General features: G+C 37.0%; 1 protein-coding gene across 1 annotated transcript in view; it reads left to right on the top strand.

The window, feature by feature from the left end:
- Positions 1-22,935, top strand: part of MYO16 (myosin XVI) — a 385,808-nt gene extending 362,873 nt beyond the window's left edge. The window contains exons 34-35 of the mRNA XM_086741186.1: positions 6,767-6,858; positions 22,051-22,935. Of these exons, the coding sequence (XP_086597312.1) occupies positions 6,767-6,858; positions 22,051-22,284 (326 nt within the window). The 3' untranslated portion in view covers positions 22,285-22,935. The remainder of the gene's footprint in view (positions 1-6,766; positions 6,859-22,050) is intronic.
- Positions 22,936-24,871: the final 1,936 nt, after the last annotated feature.

Genomic DNA, 24,871 nt, shown 5'->3' with positions numbered 1-24,871 from the left:
GAACAATGACAGAAAGAATGAAATCTTTCAAGATCCTAAAAGCTTAAATCATGATGATGTAACACCTTTATTACATAAAATCACACAATACAAATACACAAGTATGAATAGACACAAGACAAATAAAAAGTCTTTTATTTCAATGGATTGTGGAGAAGCAGATGTCTAAATACTTGTGTGGCACTGAGTACAATTATCTTCATGCTGAAAACTGAAGTCTAAATATGGTTTGCGTAAGCACAACAACTATATAGCCTTTGCTGTCAAGGGTAGAAATACACATAATACAGTTAGTAGTTTGATAGCTATAGTGGAAAAATCAAAGAGGAAAAAAAAATTAGGTCAAGTGAAATATTGCATTTTGCTTTCCAAATATGCTATCCTTTTTTTTTTAAAAAAAAAAAGGCTAGACCTGCTTAATATGCAATGTTTTTAAATGAAAAATCATGCTTTATTATCAAAATAAAACATTTCAAAATCAAATAATTCCTTTCTTTCCAAGAAAACCTATTGTCCAAATTCTGCAGTGCTTGGCAAAAATAGTTCTTCCTGCTCTCTCTGATAATCAAAGCAGAAACCTCATCTAGTCTGAGAAGTTATATGAGTGTAAAGGTGCATTCATTCCTGTGTGAAGCCAGGAACACAATGTGACAGAAGAAAAAGGCAGCTTTTTCCATTACAACCATGTCCCTGTTTGTATCAATAGAATAATTTGAGGAGGAGGGGAGCATATTTTCAGCATGTATAACAGTCAGACTGTTAAATTAACACAAAAACTGTGGGTAGACCAAGTCTTTGATCCCTTTCTATGTAGGATTTTAACCATATATTCTGATGTCGTAATGGGACCTGTGGGAGATCAGCTTTTTATGAGAGCAACCATTTTATCCCCAGATCCCTTAACTGGGAGTTTAACCACAAAAGCTGTGTTTCAGTCAGTTTAGAAATGAGATGATGCTTTACGTTTATAATTTGGGATGATTAAGTTAGTAAACGATCTGTTACTGAAATAAATAGACATTGTTTGAATAAAAGGCCAAGTAAGAGGTGAGATGGGTTTTTTGTAATTGTTTGTGTGAAGTTTTTATTGGTGTATTTACAACCACTAGTAGCCAGGTCTGTTCATATTGATAATATACAGTATCTACTATGATTATCTACAGTATCTACTATGATAATCTACAGTATCTAACTAATTCTTTTCAAACTACTTGTAAATGGAGAGTTTAATCATAAAGGTGTTATGTCATGCAATGGAATTTTCCAGTACATGTTTTTGTATTAAAAACCAGATTCATTGAACTCAAATTTTTCATGGAAGATTCACAATTTCGATGCAGCTTTGATAAGGAATGGTTTTGATATTCACTGTATACTATAAGCAGAAAAAACTTTAAGCCTGGCAGTATCCCATTGGGTAAGGAATTAGCATTATTTGTGGTATTTCAAGGTTCAAATCTGTGTTTTGCTTGTCAGACTGTTGTAGAGAAGATGCAAGCTTTGATTTTACCCTGATGCAGAGCAAAACTGGATTATAAATTTTGTGATACAGGTTGCTAATTTTCCAGCCACACTTGATAGTAATTGAAGGAGTTGACAATATGGAAAGCTTTGGTGTACTTTGTTTACATGAATTCAAAACCAATTTGCCAGTTTGCTTAGAAAAAAAAAGAATTCTTCCAGGATTCAACCTTAACATCTTTATGATTTAAAAATCTGTGTCTTGTTGGATATACCTGGGCAGTACTGATATTTGAGAATGTGCCATAGGCTGTTTCCATGTAAAATACTTTTTTGTTTCTTTATTACTGTATACCGAACTCCTCTAGCTTTGAGGAGAATAAAACCTGCAATGCATTATTACATAGTTGACACTGAGATTACAAAACTCTTGAACACAGGCTAATGTACTTCCCACTGTTACACAGTGCAACCGCATAAGCCACTTTCCATTGCTAAAACTAAAGTCTAGATTCATACATTACTCACATGAGTTAGTACAGAAGCAATTTCTTAACTAAGACTTCTCTTTTACTGTCATGAATGAGGTGTCAGCACCACTCCTCTGAAGCACCATGAAACTTAAAGTCACGATGGTTATAAGAACAATCATTTTGACAAAGATGTTAATCTTGCTTGTAACCTGATGGATTCTTTAGAAGAGCATTACTAAGCAGCTAAAAAGCTGGCTGGCTAAGCTTCCAAACAGATTAATGCTGTGTTGCTTTCAGAAGCTGAGTTTAATTTCTGGCACTGCTGTTAGGTCAGAAGTTTAATAGAAGTTACTTTTTCATTTTATATAATGTAATCCTCTTTTTCTTTAGTTTATCTTTAATATTAGGAGTAACAGCTTTCTACAGCTCTGTGCTACCAAACGGTGACTTTTCTGCCACAAATCTTCCACACCTAGCAGAGTTTTTAGTGTGAAAGAAAGAGGGGTTTTTTTGCTATTTCTTATCCAAACACAAAGAGTAATCAGAAAGCCTATTATAACTTTTTACCTTACAATGCTGAAAGTTGTGATCCTAAATGACCCAAAACAGCCGATGCTGTGGTGTGAGACACTCAAACTCTGCAGGTAAATTTTACTCAAATTTATTATTTATTTCCAACTAGTACCTAATAGAGGAGTGTTTAATCATTAGGCTAAGTGTTTAAATATGAAAACTATAATAAGTGATGAAGGTGACCTAACCTCTGGTTAGTGAAAGGGAGAAATTTCCCAGAAATCTGACAGTTCTTTACCCCCAGTGGGGTGTGTGGTAGGGATACTTACTCTGTGTAACCAAAGGGAAAACTAGAGCAGATATGGTAGAGGGTGAGACAGCCCTGTTGGACTGAAGGAGCACTGTGCTGCATTGTGCCTGATGGTTGTACAGGCACGCACTTTGCACGGTACTGGTCATCCAGTGCCCTTGGCACACTGCTGTCCCTCAGAGGAAGCCTCTCAGGTTATTCCTCTTCTCTTCAGTGATAACTGAGGTCCACTGCTCATGTGCGGAGATCCGTGTGAATGGACTCACTGTATAGTTTATGCATATTGGCATAAGAGGAAGTGTCAAGGACCTCTGTTTCACCAAAAGCCCTATGCATTATTCAGGTAAGGGGATTAGTCTTGTCTAACTTTAGCTGTCAAGAATGTAGCCATTCTGTCTAGGCAGGTCACCTGTGGGCTGCAGATTGTCTCCTGAGATTTACCACCAGATCAGCAACAAGTCGCAGAATGGGAGAAATGTCACAGCAGATAACCTGACAGAAAAGGAGTATGTCTCCATGACATGAGCTACATGCTACTGAGCATCTTGCCTTTCATGGTGATGCCTCTTTCACACTATAGCAGCCAATGTATCAAGTGGAGTTGATCAGTAGATCCAGCCTGTATGTGAGTGCAGAATCATGGAGAAAGGTAGGTCTGAGGAATGATGTGTGGCCACAGTTGCAAAGACCTAGAGACTCTGTGGTGTTGCTGTTGTTTTACAGATATGGATGTTGAAAGCCAGGAGGTACAGGGTCTCCAGTTTGGGGGTAGCAGAGCCTATGAGACTGGAGGTTCTCTGGAATGACAGAACCACCTCTAGATGTCCAGTTATCTACACCTCAATGTTTGAGATGCAAGCTATTTATCTGAAGGATCCTAAGAGGAGTATCTGAGAACAGGGCAGAAATGGGAAATAGGAAGCATGGGAAGAAGATCAGAGATTGTGTGTGGGATCTTCCTTTGAAGCAATATAGAAAATACATTACAGGGATTAAGTGGGTAAAGGATTGGGCTTCTGGTTTGGGTACACATATTGCGTGGGACAAGGTTGTATTCTTGATTATGTGAAAAAATGGAATGCATTTCTTTCGTTTAACTTCTTCAGTTAGAGATTACTGATTGAATGCATTTCTTTGCTGTAGTTTTCACCACCATTGCAGTAATAATGTTGGCAAGTATAATTTCACCCAAAAAAATGCCAAATTATACTTATTTTTGGTAACTTCAGATTATTTGCAAGAAAGCCCAGTCCAGATGGTGTAATTTGTGCTCCAGCCTGAACCCCTGATTAATTTTTGTTCTTGTAGTTCTGCCCCTGCCCCTGCCCCTGCTAAATTGATGCTTCCAACCTTGTGCTGAATTAAGCAAGGTCTTATTCACTGCACAGCTGTGGTATCCTAATATTTACTTAGGTGCACATAAAGGAAAACTCTCAGAATGTAATCAACTACTCCATTTATCTTTACGAACTCCACCAAGCCTCTGCTTGCCATGTCTGTGACGACGTGCTGTTGCTGTATATGGAAACTTTACTTATTTGATAAGACCTCTTATCAAAGTGCTTTTCATAGAAATAAACAGAAGATCATTGATAACCTTATTCTTAGCTCAAGGCTGTTGTGGATGGTAGATCCTGAAGTGTATTAATATAATACAAAAGCAATATCTTTTTCAAAACATGCTACTTGCCTAAGAAAGTATTTTCATTAATTTATAGTGGTTTAGAATCATGCAAATATTTTATATTATATCTCTTATTTGAATTACATGGATAACACCTACTTTAAAAATGCATTTTGCATTAAAATGTGGATAAAGCTTTATTACTTTATTTGAGATATATCCAAAATGAATCCATGTGAATAAATTATTAGTTCAGCAAATTATTTGGAAAAATGGGATTTGTTTTATATTGACAAAAACTGGATTTTTGGAGGGAAATTTGTTTCAAGCATTTCATTTCAGCAAAAATATGCAATTTTTCTGAGGGAGAATTTTAAGTTGAAGGACAGGGAATTTAATATAGGTAAGAAAGGAATAGTGGTAACTTACATGTATTTGACAAGCCTAGTATACTGGAGACCATGAGTATCAGCCCTTGCTCCAGTACCTACCAGTATATCATGGACCATCTTCAAAAAGTGGTAACTCCACCTCAAAATAACACATAGTTCAAATCACTTGAGAGAACAGGATCAGACTCATGCTCTGTACCAGGCAGAAAAGGACTCAAATACTGGATTCTCAGGAGATTTGACCTGGCTCCTGGACTGCAAGCAGAAGTTCTACCTTCTTCACTGCTTGTATATGTGTGTGTGTGTGTGTGTGTGTGTGTTCAGAGGAATTCCAATGAATCAAAGCTGTAGAAAAAAAGATTTGTATTTAAGACTAGGTTACACAAGCTTCATTCAGAAGAACAAATTAAAAAAAAAAAAAAAAAAAAAAAAAAAAAGATGTCCCTAGCTATAAAGCTATGGAGGTGCATCATTATAAGGGGGAAACTAAAAGCAGGGTAGAGAGGCCACAAGGGAACAAGGATCATTCCTTCTCTTTAAAATTCTTGTTCTATTTCTCTTGCAAAGTCAGGTTATTTTATGGGATTATTCATGCAGTTTATATTTTCATGAGTGAAATAATTTATCAGTAACCATGTAAGAGTTAATGCTCATTTATCAAAATTAAAAAAAAAGACATTTTTAATACTGAAAATAGCAGGTTGGAAGACAAGCATGTTTCACAGTTTGTTTCTATGCCAATTTCATGATTGAACAAGAAAATGAACGTGAAACAGAACTATGTCTAGTGTAGTACATAATCCCATAAGTAGTTTATGATTCATTGCATTTGAACTTTGAATTGTTTCCATCATGATTCTGTGGATGTTATGTCTAATATGCAAAGAACGGGGCTTGCCTCATTTTTTTTCTTAGCTAAGAGTTACGTATCTAGGCCCAGAATCTCCTTTAGGCCACACAAAAGGCAGATGCCTAGTCTAATCAAATGCTTCAGATTAGATGTTGTCCATTTCTAGTTAGTAACTCTCAGGTGATTAACTGAGAACAGTTCAACTGATATATCTCTTACTAGGATGAATCCTCTTCTCATGGTGGCTATCTGTTCAGTTGACTAAAGAAGGAGTAGTGATACGCTGTTTAAGGATGCCACAGGAGCACAAAAACTTAGAATACATGCTATATGAAGCAATATCGAAATTGCTGGATACCAGATCTACCATGGTGTCTGTGATTCTAGTTTGTGAGGGGCTTAATAACACCTATCATGGACTCACTGTGTTTCTGCTTCTGCCTTTGCATCCCCTCATGCTGCCTTTTAGATCCTCTGTAGGGCTATATGAATGGTCTTCCCGCTCTGGCAGAAGTGATGGGGAAGTACCAGCAGTGAGCCTTGCTCTAGGATCACTGTGCAGAGGTGTTTGTTTCTTTTGACTATGGTGGGAGACTACTTGGCTCTTTTATGCTTGATGACTGGTTCTTACACAGCTAGATTTTGGGCAGGTAATTCCCACATGGACAGTGCACAATAAGTACAAGAATTAAAAAAAAAAACTCTGTACTGAGGAGATGAAGTCCTGGACCTACTATCGACTCCCCGTGTGACCTAGAGACATTAAATTGAGAGCAGACCGCAGCCTGTTTTCCATTCCCTTCGCATTGCTTCTGTGATGAAATGGAGCCAGGGGAAGAGGAGCCAGGGATTTCTGCATTGCAGGAGGAATCCCTGGGCAGTGTATAGGTAATGTGTTATTTGTAGGCTCTTTCAGTACAATTGCTCCTTCTGTAAACCAGCATGCATACCTGTGGTGCTATTCATACTTGGTAAACAAGAATTGTTCCAGTTTCATTAAGCATGGAAACAGTAAATATCCAGACAAATGTGTGATGTTTTTCATTCTTTTTTAGTAAAACATGTCAAGGTCTTTTGAATCTTATGCTGAAATCAGCCAAATGCAGAAATGACAGATTATAAATTAGTATTGTTCTGCTTTAGGTTTACCAGAAGAAAATGAATATACAAGACTGTCAGCCAGTACTACGGCAAGCTCATCGGTACAAAGACATAGGGAGAGCCACACTAGTCAGGTAAATATTTCATTGACAGTCCACTAGAACCGATAAAAGAGAAAAAAATTGTAGTAGCTGCATGTTGAAAGCTATCTTGGTTTAAATTTTTGTGTTGGCATTTTACAAGTTTATATTGTGCTAAGGACAATAATTAACTTACTCTTTGTTTTTCTTACTGGGAGGATAATCATCCTGAAAGGTTCTCATGGCAGAGTTCAAAGTTTGTGAAACTTACTGTTACTGGTTGTGAGGATGCTATTTTCAGGCAAGAAATATATCTCTTCACCCCGAGAGGACCAAGATGTTCTCTCAAAATATTCATTCATGGCAGAAAGAGTTGTATGGTAATTAATCTCATAGGAATAAATGCATAATTATATAATCCTTTTTAAAAAAAGCAGTGAACACTTTAAAAGCAGTCTTCACTGGTTTTATACAAGTATCAATAAGTAAAAATTAAAATCGAAATACCTATCAATTAAACCAGCAATAGGTACTGAGGTAGCGTGACGCTTACACTTTGGTTCTTTTAAAATTTCTGTTTAGTTAATGTTACCTTGAAATAACAACACAGAACTAAGTTTGATGTGCATTAAGTGAACAAAAAGGAATAAAAATTGTCATAATATATTTTCTTCATTCTTCAGCATTTTGTATATAATGCGAAACACTTTATTTTCTAAATAGCCATTTAGGCATGAAGGCATTCAAGCAATTTTATTTTATTTCACTTAAATGGCATTAGTGTATTCTCCTGTTGTTTTTATGTCTTCAATAGTAGTCCTTTTTTTTTTTTTTAATTTGTGATGACTATCAGAATTTTACAGTAAAGCCAGTTATTGTCCACAGAGAAAATATACTGGAGCTGAGAGGAATTTTCTCAACAGAAACCTCTCATTAACTAATGATACAATTTCCAAACTATTTTACCGTGTGGCGGATAGGAGTGATGCACTTCACTTGTAAAAGAGAAGCAACTATATATTTTATTGATATAAAAGAGTGATTTCATTAAATTTTGTCATAAATGTGACTGTTTTAACAAGATTCAATGGCAATGTAAACTGGATTATTTACTGCATACAGGACAGAGTCAGACAAAACTGTCAGGGAGACCCTCCCATTGAGTCATGAGATTTAGAAAGGACCCCCTTGCTTTCTAAACTCCTTCTCAGAGCGGAGTCTGGGTGCTTATAGATCCAATCCTAGTCCCAGGCTTGACCAACGGTTTATGTCTAAAGGATTATATGAGCACATTCAATTCTTTACATCACTTACCTAAGATTTCAAAGTTTAGCATGCTATTATTCACTTACCAAGAAACTATTGCGGCAAGAAATCTCTCAGCCTTGAGGAGTAACCTTGAGAGGTGTCCCTACCCAAGGGGAGATCCTGATGTGCAGCCCACTGCCATACAGGAGAGCTCAAAGGGCTTTTGGGCTACTCACTGTTTATGGAGTAAGATAATTGACTAATAGTCATATTTGCACATTGACTGTAGATGTCAGTTTCTGCCAAATTTGGCTTGAGTTGGACATAACTAGCACTGTGGTTAGTGGGGTGCATCACCATCCCTTGGCTATTGTGTTGTTATCTGTCTACTCTGAATCCACTTTGAGTCAGACATCCTGCCATCAGGACCAGACACATCACTTGAGCAGGGCTACAGGAAAAGTGGTCAGGTTGAGGTGAGGAGGAGTAAATCATCAGACACCAGAAGGTAAGGGAAGTGCTTTATCACATTTAAAAGCTAGTTGTTGTCTGCAGAGGACATTTCATAGCAATAGAATACTGGCCCTAACCAAGTGAATAAATATTGGCCATTGACTCCAAGAGGAGTGTGATTCAGCCTTCAACATCATATTAGGTCTTAACGTAACTTTGAAAAACAATGGATTTTAACTGAGTAAATATAAGAGCAAACCAGTACAGAAGTCCTCACTTTTTGTTTTTCTGTCCCACTGTCCAAAACACAGGTGTAACTACAGCACCTATTCTGAGTTTAAAAATTGTTCCAAGACGACACTCAGCACTACACTAATCTCTTCAGATACATAAGTGAGGCTGGTCAGAGCTTCCCTAGCACACAGAGGCACATACCTGTCTTGCACACAATAAGAAATTTTTGCCATTGCCATACTTCTCATACTCTCAAAATGTACTTTGACTATATTGTGAAAAAATACTTACAGGTCTACTGTCTCCAGATTTGCATACTGGATGAGGATATGGAATTATAAAGACAACTGGAGGCAATGTTTTCAATTGTCTCTTTACATTTTTTAATGATTAACCAAATACTTACTAGGAACAAGAGTGGCCAAAGAGCCCTCTCTAGTGAATGAAAAATTGAAGCCCCAGACTTGCCTGACATCAAGGAGGATCATGTTTAAATTACTACCTCAGTGCAGTACATGGAGAGCTAAATGAACTGGATATAGAGGAGCCATTTTCATCTTCTTATATTTACAAATGGAAACCATATCGTTATGTGAAATTATCTACAAAATTTAAATGTTTTATTTTAGAAGTCTTTAACCATTTACAAACTTCTATTTTTGATTTTTCCAAAACTGCTTGCCAAAAGCTGAACACAATTTCATTTCAGTACTTTGAAATGTCACTTTTTAGTAAACAGATTCTTTGCCAAAATATTTCACAAATCTTTAAAATAAATTCTATGTCATGTAGTCAGAATTACATGCAGAGACAATCCTTAAATGAAAGCTCAATAAGAACTGTGACAAGTTTAGAGAATGAACCTGCAGTTCTGTGGTTTTTTATACAATTGCCTTAATGAATAAACATCTTCCAAAATGGTGTTGCCAAAAGGAAAATTAAAAAAATCTTGCTTCCACAAGAAGAAAAAAAAATAATAAAAAAGTCTGTGCTCACAGGGCTGAGAATTCTTACTGTAAAAAGCATTCCTCACCATTTCCAAAGCATGGCATGCATTTGAAAATGATTGGGTTTAATTACAGCTGACATTTCTTAGAATGCTGCTAATGACTCTAACAGTGTACAATCCTATTGTAAAAATCTTTGCTAGGATTCACTACAGTAACCTTATCACTTTAAAGTAATTCTTGCACAGACATATGAAATAGGACAGATTGTTTCACAGATCTGTGAAGGTACTGATTGACTAATTGCCTTTAGAGAGAGAAACATAGACTGGGTCCTTGGATTTCTTGGCAGACACTCTGTCATTTCAGCTAAAGGAAACTGGTTCATTAGCTTTCAGAGACTTCTAATATTTATGGGGGTTTTTAATATCTCCCTGTTACTTCCTTACTGAAGTGACAGGAGTTAATTTCATTTTTGTCACAGTGTCTCAAGGCTCATATACATCCAACTAAAATTTAGGCATTGTGGCTTATGGTACCATCATGTCGCCACATCAGGTGATAATTACCTGCATCGCTGCCTGATACTTCCTAAACACCACAAACCTGCACACTTCAGAAAGTAAATTCTTCAGCACAGTATCTGTCAACATGCATCATAAGGATCAATCTTTTAACAAACACTTTTGGAAGCAATTGCCAAGTATAAAATATCATGCAGATTTGAATTCAGCAACTTAACTGATCATCTGTAAAGTAAAATCTGCTGAAAACAAAAAAAAGTTCACTGTTGGCTACAAATGCTACTTTTCTAGGGCAATGACTACGTAAAGGTAATTTTTAATCAGAATTAAAAAGGACAAAAATTGAAAAACATGTTGAAATACTAACTTTCTTCTGCTAGAAAAAGGAGAAGAATATAAAAAATAAAGTTATATTTTTGTCTTATCAGAAATGAAAAAACTTACATCAAAATAAATGAATCTTCCATTTTAAAAGAACAACAAAGTATGGGGATTTTTTAAACTAATACCTTTTCCTTCATATTGTTACATGGCTTTACAGTTATTGATTTCCAGGTGATTATATCTGTCGGTCACAAGTAAGTACCACATAAAAACATGAAGAGCATGATGCCTGATGTAACACTGTAGCATCATCTTCATCCTCAATGATTTGAGGGTCAAAGCTCTCAGAACCAGTTACCCAGAACTTTCATGCACTTTTGTTTGTTCAGATAGTAGATCTTTCAGAAGCTGTTTGTTAGCAAAGAGCCACAGGTTCTTTTTACCAACCCAGGATGCTAGCTTCCGTGTATTTTATGCTTCCCTTGTAAAACAAAATATTGTAGTCATGGAAATCTTCAAAATGTAAACTAGAAATCTATAGTAAAATGTTATTGCAAGAAACAATGTCTAAATCTCCCCTGACAAGAAAACCTACTTTGCTCTTAGCAAGTACATCCAAATACATCACCTGCAAGTACTGCATCTAACTGAGCTTCCGCAGAAAGCCTTTTGGTAGCTGTGCTGCATCTCTTGCTCCTTGACCAGCTGAAAACTAGGAAATTCCTTTTCCAAACTTGATTTAAAATTACTAATTTAAAAATACTGAAATGCTTATTGTTGCAAATTGCTTCAGTGATTTGTTTAAAGGACTTGGGACTTTCAGAGGTGCCTGGATCTAGTCTTGAATTCTTATCCCATAATTTCCTTCCAGAGGAAAAGAAACCACTAAAATGAAAAAGATACTTGTTCTGGTCATTTGTGCATTAGTCTTGCTTAATTTTATTACAGCAAAAAAGTCATTTCTATTCGGTCACACTCCAGGAAGCAATCCCAAAGCATACTGGAGACTCCACAAATGTTGAAATAGCTTAGCAGAGTTTAAAAGCCAAAACCTGCTTTAAAATAATAATTTAAAAAAGCATTATAAAATATTGCCTTTGTGCTTCTTTTCTTTTACACAAAGTGTTTCTCAGTTCCTTAGCCGGTCCAGTGGGCTCTCTTCTCCAAACTGTATTTATTGTTTCCTCTTTTCTCAGTAGCTCCTATGTGTGGATAAGTTTAAAAGACAGAGCATAAAGACTGTTGAAATATATAAGTTCTTTGGAATTTCAGCAACAGGAACGAGATGAAGCAGAATCAACAGGAGCAAGACTGTATCTTTCGCACCTCACACAAAAGCTAAGCAGCCCTGTCGTCTTATTTTTCACAGATCCAGGACTGTATTTTTTTCATTATTTTGGGTAAAAATATTTTAAAGTTGTTATTAGCATTCACTACGAAGTGGGATGTGGTGTGAAAAAGATACAGTGGAATGAAGAAAAGCAGGCCAGCTAAAACACTCCTTTTTTCTTACGTGGGCAGCAAGAAGCAACATGGTCTGTCTCTAACAGGATGAGATGGACAACCTGGAGATAATGAACAGATGGGAAGTGAGGGGTAGATTAAAGACTGGAGCGATAATAAGTGTGTGTGGGGGGTGGGAGTGGGGAGTAAAATAGGCACCAGATAAATGATGATTCAGAGAAGTAAGGTTGGAGGAAGAATAAAATGACTGACAGAGAAGGTAAATAATAAAATGGAACAAGGGATTTAAAAAGAGGCAAGAAGGAAGAGCCAAAGAGAAGGAAAAAAAAACACAAACAGAGAAGTGAGAAAAACAACTAAAAGGAGAATAAGAAAAACAGGAGGGAAAGAATCAAGGACAGAGCACAGGGTGGTGGAGTAAGAAGAGAGAGGGACTAAGGAGTAGAAAAGAGTAGAAAGTCTATGTGACGTTCCAGATATGATATTCATCTTCATACACTTGTCAGTGTGATCTTTTATGTTCTAGAAAGTAAAAATATTTGTAATAATCTGTCTATATTTATAAGATTGCTTTCTATGCAAGTTAGTTCACAACAGTAGTCTCCTAAAGATTCAGCCAGCCGAGAAGAAAGATAGAAAATTTCCCATTAAAAGGTGCAAAGTCACATTGTGCAGTTTAGCTTTCTAATGACTGAATGTTGGCTTATTTGAAATCAGATTATTTCGCATGCATTTGGCATCCTATGGAAATACTCCCAGAACAAGACACAAATAAGCAAGCAGCTTGCCATCCTAGTAGGTTAAGTAATATCAGATATACGATATACTCTGGAATAAGATTTTGGTTAGTCGCTTCTGAAACATATTTTGTCTGTCACATGCTCAAAGAGGTAAGATAAAAAATGATGGTTATTTTTTCACATATTGTAATATTAAAAAATCTGCAGTCTTATCTCTTCTATTTTGTTTAAACCCCATAGTGCAGGTTGGCAGATTGCAGTAATATAGGAGCCAACATCTGACAATGAAAAATGGGAAATGTCATTTCATATTCGTGAAGAATGTATTTATTGTTTCATTATAGCTTAAGCCATAGCTCTTATTTCATGAAATCTCATTGCTTTCAGCAGTCTCTTCCCTCAGAAAGAGCTGCATATTCATTATTGTTTCAAGGGCCTTCTTTGTTCCTACTTGATTTAATATTTGTTGCCAATCACTTCTTTTGTTGACTGTTCAAAAGTTAAAAAAATGAATAGTCAAGAATGCGATGTGTTGCTACCCTCCACCCATTGTCACAGTTCTAAACACTGGGCTCTAACATTCGTTATTAATGCCTGTCGTGTTTGTCTATTAGCTGGAAGTAATCTTTGATCATCTTTGAAGCAAAATGTGGCAATCAAACAAGTCTGGTGTAATAAAGAAATCACTTATGCCTTTGGAAACATGTAACATCCAAGAGAGGACATAGAGTGTCTGATATTTATCATTGATCTCAATCAGTACATCCCCCTGAATTGTGTTTTGTTTATTGTTTTGACAGTAATGTCAAAGAATTCTCTTTGTAATGTCACATACAGGCAAAAATCAGGTCTTATAACACAGTGCGGCTTTATTTTTAGAAGGCTTAACAGTCAAAAACATGTGCCTTAAAGATTAAATAGTATGAGGTAACGCATAGTATAAATTCATCAGTAGGTACACTATCTTGTGTTTCTGTATCAAGGGCTTTTGGAGGACTGATGCCCCTCTCCTCAGCAAGCATCTCCTAAGTCTGACTGCTGTGACCTCCAGAAAGGAAAGTGCAGATTCTCCTCTTTGAACCAGCAGATGCCACAGTCAGATCCTTACACATTTGAGGCCCCTTTTTTATCTCCTCTGCTTCATCCTCATTGTATTTTCCCCTGGTAGAAGGCTGTGATTGTTGAGGAGAAAGGAACAGAACCTCCTAGGCATCCCTATGCCCTCCCTAAGCTCAGGTGCTTGGCTGAAGTACCTGCTTATTCCCCTTGGGCTGCCACAGTGGCCAGTGGGTCACCTTAAAAGGCTGCTTCAAATCTGAGTTGAATGGGAGTGTGGTCCCCTACCCCACTGACAGCACCTGTGGAGAGTGACCTCACTTATGACTTAGTCCTAAGTGCCTGGTGTGAGAGAGAATAAATTGGTCCCTCTGCCCTTCATTCCCTTGCCGTTACACACTGTTGCATATATAGATCAGCAGAGATTTAGACTGCTAACAGACCATAAATTAAGTGACATTTGCCTCTAATGTTGTTTGACCATAGTGTGGTGTTTTTATACAAGAAAGGGTGACAAACAACATTAGCAAATAGGAGTTGATGATTGTTTTTTTGTAATTGCTTTGAAAGCACTGTGGTAAATCTAGTTTCTATGTGATCAAGTAAAATATCTCCATTAATACCACAAAGCAGCAGTGATCAATTAAGTAGCAACATGATTCAGTTTTTCGCATATTTTTTACTAGATTATGTACAAAGTGATGTCAGCATTTTTAGGTCGGCTCTTCTGAAGATCTCTACAATAAATTATTTGTTTTCAGAACTCATCTTAAGAAAGGCACAGTTGCTGCCCTGAACGTAATCTCTTTCTCAAGTATCAGAAGTGGAGTAGGAGGATGCTCTGAAGGGTTTAAAGAGCATTGTGTAGTCAGTTTGCCTGGAAAGAGAAATATTACCTTAGATGAAAAATCAGTCTATTTCAATATTTGTTGATGTTTTAGTCATTCTGGGAAAGTGTCTTTTGTCTGTTGATGTCAGAAATCTAGAGTTGAAAGAAACTCAGCTAAAACAAATAATAATAAATAAATATTTTAAAACCACAAGATCCAAATAAATAAATAAAATACACCCTTGTTTTGAATGTATAGACTTGTCCAATTATATTCACAGCTCAGGTAATCTGAGTGCCTGATGTGTGTGCTCCATATATTATTGAACATTCTCTACCTTATTCTAATGCGTTCGGCCAGATTACACATTGCAGCTATACTCAGGATTTGTGTACTGATTTTATTTTCCAAAGATACAATTTTTTTTTTTGATTGCTGAAATACCTTAAAGCTATATGGAAGATAATTAGCCTAATTAATTGAGAATACTGTGGTCCCAGGCATGTTACTACTTCAGTGAAGGAAAGGTGCGAAAGTACAGAAGACCAAGCACTGCTTTTGCAACTAAAAGGTATTCCTGCAAAAAAAAAAAAAAAAAAAAAACAGCAAAACCAAACACCAGCCCCTGCCAAAAAAATTAAAACCAACAAAACCCCAAACCAGAAAACCCTGAAAGTATGAGAGAAAAATCAGACAACTTGCACCAGAAATAGAATTACAATCAGATTAAGAATATAAATTCTTCTGTTTGAGGCATACCAAAGGTGTGCATAGCCCAGGAGTCTCTGACAAGAATGAGAAGGTGCTGCTGCTGCCTAGGGAAAAAAGCCGTGTAGCGTGCCTGTTCTGCCAGTGTGATCTTCTCAGTTTCCAGTGGTCTGTGGGAGAGGACCTTCTGGAGGCAGAGTTCATTTTGTAGCTAGTAAGCCTTAGTGGAGTTTTCTTTCATGAATTTTTCCAGAAAATCATTTCAGAAAGCCAAACCAAGGCAAACAGTGGAATTAACTTTTTTTTAGGATGAAGTTTGAGAGTTTTCCAAATGCCATGTGATAGCAGAGGGCTGGGCAATCAAAGATGCTGGTGTCTGCATGGTCTCTGAATGTCTTGCTTCCAGCATAACCCCATGACTGATGTTTGGAAGAAAATGAAATCTTTACCTCAAAAAATTCAGATAGCCGAAAAATGCTTGTCAGAGGGGAAAGCATTTCTTCCTGAGTCCTGTGGTGATCTGCTTTTGTTCAGAAATTTAGTCCCTTTTTAGTTTTATGTTAATACAAAGTTTGTTACTTTTAAGATTACCCCCAATTTTTAAATATCAGCAAAGTTGTAACTTCCTTTGGTGTGTCATCTATAAAACATCTGTTCTAAAGCTAGTTTATTCTTTTGGTGTGATAAGAAATTTAAACTGAAAGATAAAACATATTTTCTTTTTCAAAACAAAGACACTATATCTATCAGTTATAGATCTGATGTTTAACTCCATTTAAGCTGGCATACCTCCTCTAGAGCAATTCCAGTTCTGCACGAGACAGAGCACCTGTCATCTTTGCCATTTTCTCCTTTCCAATAAACCCATTTGCCAGAGTTTTATTTTTGGAGACAGTAAGGTTGCTCCAACACAAAGTAAAATTGTCAGCAGTTTAAGAGAATGATTAACTAAAACCACTTTATTGTGGCATATCACGTATTGAGTTATTACATCCAGTGGGTCTGCATTTGCAAAAAAAATGCATGTCCCAGCATTCACAAGACAATCACTGGAATCAGCTTGGATCCCAGTGGCACATTTGTATTTGAAGATTTTTAATTGGAATTTAGAAGCATGTAAACTCATTTATCATAGCTGCTCTCTACTCCCTGCTGAGGCCTTATGTGGCCAATGCAGGTTTCCCAACCAAACACAGATTTACATATTGATTTGATTTATGTTGAATGCTTGCCTAGGCTTCTTAACACACCGTTGGTTTACTCTGTGCTTTCCCCTTGTATTGTTAAATTAGTATTGTATTGGTAAATAACATGTAGGCTGACAGATTTTTTTTCCTTTATTCAAGAACTGATGGAAAAGCATCCTTTTCCTGATTTATGCTTTTCTGTAACATAGAAAAAAATCCAAACATATCTGTTTGAACCTGAAGTGTCCGGATTTTCTGAAAAGTTGCAGTGTGCCTGTCCTGTAGTTAGGAAGAAGTATATGACTTACATGTTTGGAAGCATTTAGTGTAGGGGTTTATCAGATGCAAAAGGAAAACAGAAAGCTGAAGTCATCAAAATGAGTTAGAAATATTTTTGTGACAGAGATGCATGCCTGTTACAGGCTGAGTCAAAATGTGTTGTTCTTGCTAATAATCACATACAGTAAGAATTATTTCCAGAATTACTGAATGAAATTGTGTCTTTAATTGTGAAATAAGAAGTGAGAATATCCTGATCACTTCTATCTTTAAAACTGATGATCCTCAGGAGACCCACTGGGGTTCGTGAATTGCTTCTGATGGCTCTAATAAACATTTGTTCTACTTACGTTTTTAGGCAGCTTGCAAACTAGAAGAGATTAAAAACATGGGTTTTGTCAAGGCAGCTCCATTCCTAAGATAATTATGATAATTTATCATCAACATTTTACATTTATTGCATAATTCACTTTAGATCCTGATCAAATTTTAGAAAGATAAAATCATTGCTGGTCTAGACTCAATCTCCCCATGGATTCCATGATGGGATCTCAACTTTACTAACAATTTAAAACACTAATAGAACAGAAACATAATAATGCTGTAAAAATTAATTGTATCTACTGACAGTTACTTCAAAGCACTAACATTGACAAATCTATTAAAGAATATAATGGCAATTTTCTCTGAAGCGAAATTATGGACTAGCTACCTCATGCAAATGTCTCAGGCATACAGATTTATATGCTATACATGTCCTTACACTGTGTTGTGATTTAAAAATCTGTTCTCTGTTGTGCTTGTATGTCTATATTTAGGAATTTTGCTAAAACCTACAGAAGCAACTAAAACTAGAACTGTAATAGAACATTAAGAGCCACATTTTCTGCAAAGTAAATAGTTTGTATATTTTAACATTCAAGAATGTAATTACCTACTTCTTTTCATTCTCTGTTGAATAGTAGTAGGAAAATCAATGCAATCAGAAATCACCAAAAAGCTGACTAGAGTACAACATACATATTTTTGAAAAAGTAAACCCTACATTTGGTCAAGAAGAAAGCAAAATGAGATGAAATACTCAAAAGAACATACTAATGCAAATTAATACGTCTCTGCTTGACAGATACGATTTAATGAGTCCATTAGCCATAGCTTCATGATTAAGACTGGATTGCAGTTAACACACAAATAGAGAGTATGAGCTCTTTGTTAGTTCTGTCTGTTACAAAATACCTTCTGTAAAGTTGTAGTATTTGACCCTTTAATGCAGAATTAATTTCCTGAGATTCTACAGCCAAATCTGTAAATAACTCAAATTACAGTTAATTTTAAATTATCCTGTTAATCTTTTTATCTGGCATACCTTTTGTCACAAATGGTTTAAAAATGTGAAACCTTCAACTTTCCATAATTAAAAAACTCACTGAATTTTTTAACTAGCCTAAGAAATAAGGCTTTAATTAAAATATTTTATTGACTTATCTTTTAGCGACTCATCTTGATTCCAAGATGAAGTCCTGTGTCTTGTGTGCTAAAACCACAAGGGACTGAGTCTGAAGTGTTTGCTTTAGCATATTTATCACACATAGATAGCACACCTTACCACAAAGCACAGGCACAAAAGTTCTTCTTCCTTGCAATCAGAGTCCACCTTCTGTAGTCACAGTTTTCTTAGTGCACCCTCAGCATGTGGGAACTCCATTTCTTCTTTAATCTGAGAGAAGTCAAGTCTTCATCTTCTGGTTTCCTGATGTACTCTAACCACTAGATAATGGTAAAGGTCCCTCCACCCATGGCCTGTGGGAACTAAGCCATCAGTGTTCTGTCACCAACCAAAATCCCTAGCACCAGGAGGAGAGCACGTGCTTCTGCAGTCTGATAGTTTGGGCTGTGAGGCAGGAGGAACGATTCCTGGGGTCTCTTCCCTGGGCTGCTCATTACAAATTTATTTTGTTCATCTTGCCACGTTTTGCAGTGGAAAGTATGGACCTTGTTTAACTGCTTCCATCCACTGAAGTTTCCATTGGTAACTTTGGTAACTCCACATACTCTTCTTTTATGTGCCTTTGACACTTCAGCTTTTCTTGTTTGCTCAGTAAGGATTCTGGATACCAAACATAGGGGTGGTGTTTCCAGATGGCAGGGCTGTTAAATGCTAAGCAGCCAAATGCTGTATGTTTTTGTGGGTCTAGTCCAAATGCTATGTTGCCCATATCTGATTGACCATTGACTTTTGAGTAGGAAAATCCTGTTCTGCAGTTGGGACCATCTTTATCACTTCATGACTGAAGTTATTTGTTCAGTGTTCGTTGAAAAGGTCCATACTCTTAAAGTAATTACTTCCTACACACCTCATTCACCCTTCACAAAATACTTGTTCAGAGTATAGAATATTAATGAAGAAACACAGTTTGCTGTTTTACATTGTGCTTCATGTAAAATTATTCAGCAAATCATTTTGATAATGAATATGTATAATAAATCTTTAGCTTGTCACAGATCTAATCATGAATGGAAAAGAGAAAAGAGGTAATCTTGTTCAAATAGATCTAATTAAATTAATTGATTCGTTTAAAGCTCTGCCATTTCTTTTGCATTTTCCCTCATTCCATTTCCATGGGATTTCCATTGCATGTCCTTCATCCAGCTTGAAATATAAACTTCATCCAGCTTACTTACCAGATCAGTCTCATAGTGAATAGAGATTTGAGATATTTTTCCATCCTTGTTTGAAAAAAAAAAAAAAAAAAAACAAAAAAGCAATAAAATATGTATACTTATTTGTAGACTGGACCAACAATTGTCCACTATGTACTGGAAAATAAGCTCTGTATGAAACTTCTGACTCCACATTCATTTGCAGCTTGGATAAGAAGGGTCAGGATAATAAAGCCTCTTCAAGTTATAAATGGGATGCCTTGCCCAGGCAAATTGTAAGCGCTTTTCACCCTGCACCTGTGTGCCTTTATGTTTCTTAAAATAGCAGTAGCGCTGTCTCTATTGAAATACTTTGTCCATCTTTCAAAACTGAAAATTCCTCTGTGCTTCATTAGAGTCATGCTATCAATTTTTTTTGTCACCTGACCACATCCAATAACTTTCAATATTTCAATAAGTTTCAAAATATCTGTTTTCTTATACTTATCTACCATTGTTCAGGCACGTCTTTGATTATTTGTCTCTTGCATATTAAACTCTTGCACAAAAATCCATAGAAATTGGCTACAGTAAGCCACAGTGCCTCCCAAACTATGTACCTGTTCTATATAGGATAAAGCTACCTAATCTGTCTTTCTTGATAAACCGTTTCTAATTGCAAATGTTTCATTTGTCTTCTAATCTTTCCTACCCACACTGGAAAAAAAAAAAAAAAAAAAAGATAATGTGTTGTGGTACACAAGAAGTCTCTTGATATCCTTCTAACAATATCTGTGGAAGATTTCATTTGCCTTTGAGTCTCTGGAATGCCTTGGTACATTATGTGTAACGTAAAAGCAAAGAGGGTTTTGATTTTATAGTGGTATTCAATTGGGATGACACCAAAATATACTTTAATGAAGTCTTTCAAACATTTTTTTATTAAAAATGTGGAATTTACAACTGTATGAAATTATAATGCCTTTCATTAAGACATTATATAGGTTAATGCATTTTTCTGAAGTATCAACCAACCAGAAATGAGGCAGAATCCCCATAGATCTTCAGGCATCTCCATGTAAGGGCACCTTCCTTCTCTGCCAGCACATGTTTAAGGTCTGGCTTACACAAGGTACATATGAAGTAGCAGTGTAAAACCTGTGTAAGCCTCTGTACACTGGCACGCTCTATTCTGTGAGCCACAGGCAATAGTAGAGTCTTCTATCCCAGGAACGGCATTGCCCATCAGTGACAAAAATGCCATTCATGTCACTCAGCCCTCCTTGCAACAGGAACCGACCACACGCATAGTCTCTCATGAGCATTTAAGGGCACTGCACACCAATTCCTTTATCATGGTGGCTAACCTGCAGCTCTCTCTTGTGCACATGAGCCTGTTGTGTGAGGTATATGCATTTTAGTCATAGATGTCCATTATAGGTGCCCCTGTGGGGTCCTTAAGAAGGAAGGTAGGAGGGTAAGGGCCATGGACCATTAGCTGTTATGATGAGTTTGGTTCATGTTCCCCATACCGGCCCCTTCTGCTGCAGAAGATCCTCAGGCGAATAGCTCAGTACCTGTTCTAGGTGCTGCTGTACTGCATAGGTGCTGAGTAGGCCTTAAGGGCTGGCAAGATGGACTTCATAGCCTTGTGGACTTGTGCTGTCATGAGGTCTTCAAACTGGCTTGAACAAAATAAATAATCGTTGGAACAGAAAAGTTAAATGTAAGGGAACACTTTATTCTAGATGGATTATGAATCTAGTTCAGAACTGTTTGCTACTTCAAGATTAATTTATAAATAGTTTCAGGCCACCTGAAACTACATTTTAAGGTTTTAATTGTTCTCTGGAGGAAGACAAGGACCAGCCCCTGGTTCGAAGGATAACACCTATGTGTGATAAGTAGAATTACTAATTCTAAGCAGTGAAACAAGTTATAGTTTCTCAGTTATGGTTTTGGGGGTATTTACGTTTAGAGACAAAACCTTCCTACCCCTGCAGCTGCTATTTGTTCTGTGTAAAAGAGTATTTTGTGAGTATAACAGCATTGTATGACAACAGTTTTAAGACTAAGTTGTTAGAAATATGGACTACTCATCATTGTAGGCAACCTGTTTTGTGTGTTACAGAGGGTTGTGTTCATGTACACTTTGCTGATATATGGGATTTTTTTCCATTTGTTTCAGTTTTGACACCTGCTTCATACAACAAATTTCAGGATTTCTGTTCATCATCCTACTAGAATGTGTGGATAAGCTTATAATGCTCCACGGTGCCATTTGCAAATAACGGATGGGGTCTGTAGAACAGAAGGTGGTTCTCTCCTAGCACAGGGTTTGGCGATATAAAACACCTTTCATGAGTTCAAGGGAAGGTTATTTTGCCGAAAGTGTTTGTTGTTTGTATGTCATTATATATGTCACTGAGCTCTTTACAGAGGAGATAAGAAGACAGGACCTGAATCTGCCTTGCCCACAAGTTTATGTCCATTATAGAACAGGCAGAGGCTGTGGTGTGAAGTATCATTCAATATGGATGCTGCAGTTTTACACTACCAAGAGAATTAACTTTGTTCACCTTTTTTTGTTATTATTTCCTTCTCACTAACAGGTTATTCATCAGCTTAGACTTTCAGAGAATGAGAGTGTGGCTCTGCAAGAGCTTCTAGACTGGAGGAGAAAGCTGTGCGAAGAGAGAGAAGACTGGCAGCAAATCTTGCACAACACTGAGCAAAGAATCACAGCCCCACCTCCACCCCCTTGTAAAAAGCCAACGCTACTGAAGAAGGTAGAAGATACATCCTGCAACAGACTCTCTTCAGGCATATGGGATACCACCATGTGATTCAGATGTATGTGTGTTTGCAGACTGTTACGAGTGAAATCATCTAATGACTTCAATCTGCTCAATCAGCAAGTTTTCTTCCCTTCACAAAGCGTGCAGGGATTTTTTATAAGCACTCATTCAAGAGCACAGGATGGAGGAGCTGTTTAGATGTGTCATGTGTGTGTGTGTGTACACGTGTGTGTTTGTTCTTTTCATATATATACACATACACACATATGTGTGCATCTGTGATTATATATACGTGTGCATGTGTGTATATATATGGAGACAAACTGCACTGTAAGTACTTAGTTTAAAAGTACAAGATCATCACAGAGTTCTCCCATGGACAATGAAGAAACTATGTTAAGCAAATGACGATGGGGAGAAGTGACTGACAGGCATTTTAGAGAGATCAGGAAAGTCTGTGTGCACACTGTACAGCTGTTTTATATAGTAAAAAATATGATGTTTCTTGTTCCCTAATGAATGGTTTTATTATATTACATGTATACATATATATATTTCTTTGTAGATGTCTGTGTTCTATTGACGTTGCAAACCTGAAGATTATTTACATGTTTATTACTGGTGTTTTATAACTTTACACAATTGGTGCTGTCGTTCTTTCTTCAAAATACAGGTAATAAATTCAGTCCTTGCATTTTTCTTTCATAGTTTATCTTTAACAACATATCAAACAGTTTCAACACTGTGTTGTTTTTGCAGAACTGGCAATATCCTTTATAAAATCCAATGCTAAAATTCTTGCAAAGCTCCTATAGGCAGGTGTGATTTGATGCTGTTCATAGTCATGAATTAGAGAGCATGACTTCTTTTCGGTGGGCCTGTGTTTCTTAATGTGTGAACTGTGAATTCTGTAGTTACATCTCAAATCTTATTCCATCCTCGGTTATGTGAAATAATGAGGCACTCATTTGGATTATAAGTATGGTTTGGAATTCATGCCTGATTATGCGTAAGGTCAGGTGTCAGTGGAAAGATACATAATGGTAATGAGGTATGAAAAGAGGGCTGTGATTTACTGTTACAAGCCAGAAGGCTTTATGGAGATGAGTATATCAAAGGATTATGTCCTTATGGTGGTACAGTGGTGCATTTATACCTCAAATTTCATGTAATGAAATGGTTTCAGAAATTGGAGCATTCTAGTTGGCGAACATGAGTTCTGAGCAGTAATGTTAATTTATGAAAAACATGCTGCTGGAAACTTGTTAGCTACTGCTCAGCAGTCTTTGAAATACTGCTTTGCCACTAAAAGGTGTAATTTATATATATACACAGGTATTTTGTCAGAGGCTGCTTGTTTTAAGTTCTTGGAGTATGTGGAGCCAGTGTGAAACATTCTTCTTGGCTGTTTGCTCCATTCCTATTGGGATCCAGGAAAAAGTGCTTGTAATTTTACAAGTGGACGTAAAACTAATATTTTCAAATGTAAGTTAGGTTTTTAAAAGTGAGCTCACCCTTGCTTGGAAGTTGTTAGGAAAGGAAAACAAACTGCTTGGAGATGTTGGTTTTTCCATTATGTTTGACAAAGGTTTCAAGCAAGCTGAATGGCAAAAAAAAACAATCGCATGCTTGTTTGTTTGTTTTTACAGGGAAGCAGCAAAACTCAAATTGTTCCCTTGAGTATCATCAAGCTGTAGGCAGGATTAAGCACCTTCTTTGCTGGAGATTAAAATAGATGTTTTTGAGTGGACAAGGAAGGAGAGACACTAGGTTAGCTCAGAATTTTCCCTCGTTACCACAGTTAGCTTCACAGAAGTTGTCTCTGTAAGATTACCCATTACTATTTCGTGGAGGAGGAGGGACTCTAGACTCCGAATCTTACCTTCAGATAATGTAAATGGCCACAGATCATGACTTTATCTAGGAGGAACGGCTAACCCCTATGAGGTTATGCAGAAAATAACTCTTACCCCCTAAACAATTATGTCAGAACAAGGCTTTGCCTGGAAGAATTGAGGTTTCCGCCTTTTTGCTCAGATAACCAAGGACACAGAGAGATCCCTGTGTGAGAGCAAATGAAATGGCTCCAGAACTGGATGCAAGAGAGCTAATTAGCCTGACCTTGCAAGTACCTTGCTTCCAGGATGCAGGTTCTTATCCCTGCATGGCCCAGCATCGCTATACGTAGCCATAACAACATCTACCCGGCTGGCTTAGCCTTTCTGAACACCTTACTGCACTGAGGCATGCAGATGTGCCCTCAGGCTTATCGCTCTTCAAACTGGCCTGGCAAATAGCCCTCTCATAAGCTCTATCATATTGCTAACTCTAATGTCCGCTACCTGGCTTGGTGACTGGTAGCAATCCATCCACAGCAGCCTGGAGGTTTAGGGCAAGCTGTAAAAACTGACTGAGAAACCAGTTTAGATCATGCCATCTTTGCTGCGGCAGTGAGCTTGCTACCGGTCACTGAGCTTCCCTGTTTGTGTGGTGAGCTTGGGTATCTCCAGACAGCTCTGTTGTCACTGCTGTGCTTGTAACACGGGAGGACCCAGAGGGGAGAGAATGCATTTGTCAACTGGAGTTTAAAATGGAGTTTAGAACGGGAAATGGTATAAATGCACATTATTCTATT

The sequence above is a fragment of the Chlamydotis macqueenii genome, chromosome 1 (assembly GCF_036417535.1).
Source record: "Chlamydotis macqueenii isolate bChlMac1 chromosome 1, bChlMac1.mat, whole genome shotgun sequence".
Lineage (NCBI taxonomy): Eukaryota > Metazoa > Chordata > Aves > Otidiformes > Otididae > Chlamydotis > Chlamydotis macqueenii.
The sequence above is the reverse complement of the archived record's forward strand: the minus strand, read 5'-3'. Positions and strand labels throughout refer to the sequence as shown.